We start from the raw sequence: 6,888 nt of genomic DNA on the forward strand, positions 1-6,888 counted from the left end.
GTTACTAATGAAATAACATTTTACGTAAATATGTGTATATGTAATAAGCGTATAAGGAAGTCATGTGAGGGCCACACCAGATTTTTAGAGTAAGAAATGGAAAATTTCCTGTTCATTTATTGAAAGATATTACGCTTATTAAAATATTAGTTGTTACTCTTTAAGGAATAAAATAGATTTGAGGTTTGAAAGAATGAGAAAATTAGTATCACAAAGATCATTATGTTTCAATGAGTTTTAATTCTTTAAAACGGTGCGTATTTATTTTTAACGGTATGTCAAGAGAAGTAAATATAATCATGTAATATACAAACTGGGGATTGGATTTACTTTTGCTATTGTAGAAAATTATTAGTGACAGAATTTATCGGAGAGTAACAATGTTTAGAGAAGTATTTATTGTAAGGTTTAGAATTTAAGGTTTTTCTGTGACGTTACATAAATATATTATGTAAAAATAACTGAAATGGTTTAATAAAGCTTTCAATCAATCGGTATTAAAATCTAGCAGACTTTTAAACATCTTATCTGCATTATAAAAGTATTGAATTTCTAAGTGTAAATAAACTATTTGAATTTTGGTATCGGTTTTTGTGAACTCTTAAGTCAATAATTTTTTTTAATAATTAAAACTCAAAGCTTACAAAGTCAATCAAAAGTTCTCAAAGCTGACAAAGTCAAAATCAATCTAAAGTTCTGAAACCGTAGAACCTACGTAAACTAATAAATGTATTTTGTTACTTTTAATGACGTGAATTTAATGTTTAGCAGTAATTGATTGAACTTTCCAACAATTAGATTACTTAGATATTAAATTTGTTCTCCATCCATTTCCTCATCTCTCTTAAAAAAAGAAGATAACACAGTATTTTAAGAATTTTAAAACGATGAAGAAATTTAGGAGTAGGTAATAAGTTACTAACTGATTTTGTGATTTTTTTTCTTTACTACAGTTGTATTAACACGTATTCCTCAGTAAGAAGGAATCCGTTCTAAAAATATTTTCCTTTGTAGACTGTACTAAACCAATAGTAAGTAATAAAGTTAAATTAATAGCATATACGTTTCTTCAATGATTGATTGTATTACAGGCTTTGCATTGGCGTAGAATAACATGAATTGAAATCAAATGAAATAAAACTATCAGTGTAAAATTGAACAAAAAAATACATAACACGATATCAAACTTATTAAACATAGTTTCGTTTTTAGTTTTTATTAGTAAAATTTTAATTACAAAAAACTTTTTGAAGTTATAATTCTTTTGGCAAGATAGGAAAAACTGATCAGTGTATTTTCAGCAAGTTACGGAAGTTGCGCGTGCCGATGTAACATACCATGAAGATTTACGCAGGCTAAATGTCTAATTCAGTCAGTCGTTCAATAAAATTAAGTGATTAGCACCTGTTGTAAACATAACAGATATTGAGTCGTAATAAATATATATTTATATACACGGATTTCTGAAGATGGATATTTTAAACTGTGAATATTTTTGTTCATATTCATAAAACTTTATTTATATTGCAGCGTATATTTTTGTGAAAATTGTGTATCAAGATCTAAGGTTATATTTATGTAAGTATTATTTTACAACAGTAAAATTATATTTGTTAATGATAAAGAAAATAGCCCGCATCAGATAAATTCTTGATTTTGCATAAATAATTTTAAATTTACCAAAAACAAATTTTTATATAAAATACACTGTTATAAAATAAAACTATTTGTATCATATTTTTCATATCATAAGCTGCTGATAACCCTCTTGCCTATACAACTGTCACCCGAATTTATTTATTTATTTAGCGTATGGTAGCACGACACAACATCAATTACAGTCAAAAATTACATACACCTAAAAAATTAATATAAGCTACTAATTCTGGAGTCGCTATCAGGAATTCTTCAGGAGTCCCTTCATAACCTATCCTAGGGCAAACTTCTGTGATGTATTTTAACTCCCAAAGGGGCGTCGGTGTTTCGCCCCATTTATACAGGAAATAGGCGCACCTACCATGCTGAGTAATGTTAAATCATCCGAAGAATTAATGGAACTAAACTAATCGAAATATATTCGATGAACTTTTATTTATATGACAACGAATACTTCAATACTTTTTAAACTGTATAAAATAAATATTATTTAATTTAAGTGTTATTTATTCAAACTTTTATTCATGGTATTTAATGTCGTTTATCGATCGTTTGAATCGGTTCAAATTTGTTTGAATGCGTAAAAAAATTCTTTTTTTTATTCAGGAGAGAAGTATAACTTCTTACGTGCGTACATGCGAGTTTTTTTTTATATTCTTTTTTTTTATAAAATTAACGATTAGATGCTATGAAAATTCATCTCAGTTGTTAAGACACTAAATCTCATTACTTTTATTAATGAACTTAAAATTGGGAGATTATACTTCTTTCTTTTTCAGAAAAAAAAATTATTGATAAATTATTTAATTGAAAATATATCATTAATTGTTTATTCTGGTATTTTTATTTTGCTTAATCAATATGTAAGTTGACGTGAGTTTGAGTACGAGGTAGGGGATGTCCCTATTTTGATGTATTTGAAGAAACTTGTCGATGACCAAGTATTATTGGAAAAAATAAACTTTGTTTTCCCTTCTTTTAATAACAGATCTTTGTTTTCGATGCTATTTCAGTAACTGCTATAGAAAACTGTGGAAAAGGAGAGTTTATGAACAAAACTCTTCGCCTAGTTACATGGTTTTCCTTTTCTTTTTTTAAGAGTATCTGATGGATTGGGTTTTTGTTTGGTTCAGTGAATTCATTTATAGATTTTGCTTTATCTGCAATATCACCTTGATTTAACGTGTGACTGAGTTGTAAATTTTATTTTTTGTTTTTCCTTTCTTTTTTAAATTATAATTAAAAAAAGAATCATTCTATATTATAAAAAACGGGCGTAGACAAAATATATGTATGTACTTATGTACATTCATTATAAAGTATGTAAAAGCATGATTTTACAAATATATTTTTCTTTTTAATGTCTTCGATCTGTGCAGTACACTCCCAAAATACCTCTCTGTTCATGACAATCGTGTATATTATAAAATAAAAATGAATTGCACGCAACTAATAATAAATGATTGAAATGCAAATTATATGATTTTATAATTTTATAACCAAACAAGGCTTCACCCTGGGGCCCCCGTGCCCCAGGTTGGCGTAGGCGAGCCCGGACTAGCCCAGAGAGGCCCTTGGGTTGGCCCTAGGTCTCTCGGTTCTCCAGGCGGTTCTCAGGACCACGGAGCCGACTCCAGACCGCAGAGCTTGATTCTCGCCTTTTCCGTCTAGACAAGATAGGCCCCCGCGCTGTTCGTTACCCTCATGGTTGTGATTTATATTACTGATACATAACAATTAAAGTATTTAAGTTTTATAGAAACCTGAAAAAGAAACTAAATTACAAAAAAACAATATAGTACTAATTTGGTAACTAAAATACAGACTTTAAGACGAGGAAAATTTAATAACTTATTTCTGTTGCCATGATAGAAATTAATTTAATTTTTAATTAATTTTTTCTTCTTAAATGAATATTTTTAATTGATAATTTCACCCCCAAGAGGGGTGGAGCCTCGGTCTATGCTTTAAAATCTTCCCTGAGATAACACAACGGTATCCAACAAATTCGAAAGCAATCGGTCGGTTGGTTCTCGCGTGATGTGAGATACAAACAAACTTTCGGCTTTATATATAAGATATATATTTTAATTGGAAACCATATATTTCCAGTTTTAATTTATTTAATACTGGAATTTTAATTTATTTTTGTATTTTAATTTATTTTGAAATTTCATTTGGGCTTGAATGAACCATGAAAACAGTTCATTGGTATGAAGCGAAAATTTATGTTGGAACAAAGTATAGTTTATCTCATAAACTTTATATATATTTTTTGTAAAAAATAATTAGTATAACAATTCTTAAAATATTCAAAGAATACAAAGAATTTTATTTGAAATTTATTCTTTAGTATTAACTTAAAAAATAAAGAATATTATTGCCGAAACCGACTGATGTTTACCAGAATTAACAACACCTTTTTGTGTATAAGATCCTACTCAAAACGTTAGAAACTGGCGGTACTTAGAAAAAAGTAAGCTTTATCAATGATAGTAAAATATTATTGAGGTCACTAATATTTAAAATAATTGTTAGTAAATTATTTAATTATTCAATTAAATAATGCTTATTAATTTACGTTTTTGCCAAAAAAATATATATATATATATATATATATATATATATATATATATATATATATATATATATATATATATAATAAGGGAATCTAGTTGTAATAATTCTATACTGACATCATTGGAATAAAGTCAGACACAAAAACGCATTTATAATATTTGATGTCATAACGAACGTCGTATCGTTAACATTGAGTAGAAGAAATAAGTAACAATTCTGAGACACTTTACAGTTTAAAATAAAAGAGAGTGAACAAATAAAAGAGATCATAAAAACTGTTTTATGACAATTACAAAAAAAAAATTTTTGTTATAAAAATGATTTTTATCTATTAAAATAGTAATAATAAACTTACCATTGAGTAATAAAATCAGGTCCAATTGAATAGATTGGAGTTGTTCTATTAGGATATTCAGTTGTGTTGTCGGGATAGTCAAAGTACGACGTTTCAATCATCTCCATATCGCCTCCCGCTGGCGTCTCTCGACCCGTTGTTCATCTGTAACAGTAGCTTCTGTCATTCTCAGAACTATATGTACTTTTACCTCTATATAAAAATAATAACTGTATAATAATTTAATTTTTATATTTATTCCATTGTAACATAAAAATATTGTAAAAGTAATATTACATTTATTTCATCGATGCAGTTAAAAGTATAACTAAAACCATAGAAAAAAAATATTTCAGTATTTCAAATATATAATTTTTTATGTATTACTCCATCTTTTTCGATCATTTATTTTTTATATTTAGCAGTTTTAAAATTTGTTTCCTATTTGGCATTAATAATTCTGTTCAGGTTTTTTTTTAATCTAAATCATTCTTTCCCGAAAAAAAGCGGAATGGAAATAAAGAAAAGGATACGGTGGCAAAGAAAGTAAATTAATGTAAAATTTAGTAAATTACTGAAAGAAAGCGAATTACTGTACAGTTAAAGTTTGAACTTAAGAATTAAAACAAATGCAATGTATGGATTATCTTGAAAGGAGTGAAGCACGGTCGAAAAGGGACTGGGAGAAGAACTAGGTGGATTGAGGTAGAAGGTTGGAGAAAATAAGAGGAACAGGATTACAGAGGTAGGAAATAAAAAAAAAAGAAAAAAAAGAAACTGATCAGGAAATGTGGTTATAGGAAGCAGAATCTAGACAACTACATCGGAAGGGTCAATAGAATGAGAAAAAAGAAAAACGAAGTTAATAGATAAAGGGAATCCACCGGGTTGGTCAAGTGGTAAACGCGATTTCCAAATCAGCTGATTTGGAAATCGAGAGTTCCAGCGTTCAAGTCCTAGTAAAGGCAGTTACTTTTTTACGGATTGGATTACTAGATCGTGGGTACCGGTATTCTTTGTGGTTGGGTTTCAATTAACCACACATCTCAGGAATGGTTGAACTGAGATTGTACACATCATACATATCATTCTCACTAAACCTCTAAAGTAATACCTGACGGTAATTCCCGAAGGCTAGCAGAGAAAACAATAGATGAGAAAAGACTGGAGGCCACAAGAGGACGAAGGAGAAGGCTTGGGACAGAAATCGATGGAGTACCTGCTGCCATACAGAACCATTAGATGATGGTACTTCTAAGAGCTCAATACTAAGTTACTTAGTTATTGTAACTTAGAAGTTTATTTAAAAGTTAATCCTTAATCTTCAATTACCTTAACTACTTATTATAGGGGAGGGAATAGAAATCTTCATGAGTAAATACATTTTTCATTAACTTTTTCTTTAGTCATTTTAATAAAACTTTTATATTTTTTCAACTAGTCACATGGTTTACCATTGATTTATCAATTTATCCATGAACTTTGACATTATGTATTTCTAATTAATTACAGTAATGTGATTCTATGGAATTCTACAAAGTTATTTCATCTATTTACGATAATTTTTGCTACTAACCGTCTGCCTACAACTGATTGATTATTGATTCATAAATAAAAATATGGAGGATATCATTATATATTGATCTTTTAACATTGTTTATTGATTTCGTAATTCCTACAATATAATTAACGGGTTTATTCTGGAGCTTAAATTTAAAAAAATATATATTCTGGTAAACTGAATTAAGTATTGATTATGAAACATTATAAATTCAGGAGAAGTGCTCTGATTATTTTTTTTATACTTACAATTCTATTAATTTATCTTATATAAAGATATATGACCGTATTTATTTATTTATAAAATTACAATTTTTCAAGAAATTGCTTCTTGAGTAAGGAATATGTTTTACTTTCCCGGCGAATATAGCTAGAGTAGCTATTATAAAGGGGAAAGCATGATGCTAATCATATCAAAATAGGATACCTGGTTTTTTAAAAAAATCTTTACGTTTTAGGAATCCACTAGTTCATCTAGACCAAAAAATCATATGCATCTGTGTAAATATGTACGTACATGCATCGCACTGCTTTTGGTCTTATATCTCAGGATTGACTGAACACATTTTCTTCAAATTTGGCTCAAATATTTTTATAATGGGACATTCATTGAACACATTAATTTTTTTTTTAAATCATGTTCAGGGAGGAATAACGCGAAAAAAGCAATTTTTATTTTATTCAAAGGCACTTCAGAAAAAAAATTTTGGAAAATTTGTTATCAATATTCCGTATATAAATAACCGAAAAAATATTTT

General features: G+C 28.3%; 1 protein-coding gene across 1 annotated transcript in view; it reads right to left on the bottom strand.

Annotated features, from left to right (window-relative positions):
* Positions 1–4,692, bottom strand: part of mAChR-B (muscarinic acetylcholine receptor) — a 229,646-nt gene extending 224,954 nt beyond the window's left edge. Inside the window, exon 1 of the mRNA XM_075375543.1 lies at positions 4,592–4,692. Coding sequence (XP_075231658.1) covers positions 4,592–4,692 — 101 coding nt within the window. The remainder of the gene's footprint in view (positions 1–4,591) is intronic.
* Positions 4,693–6,888: the final 2,196 nt, after the last annotated feature.

This window comes from Lycorma delicatula, chromosome 9 (assembly GCF_047948215.1).
Source record: "Lycorma delicatula isolate Av1 chromosome 9, ASM4794821v1, whole genome shotgun sequence".
In the NCBI taxonomy this organism is placed as follows: Eukaryota; Metazoa; Arthropoda; class Insecta; order Hemiptera; family Fulgoridae; genus Lycorma; species Lycorma delicatula.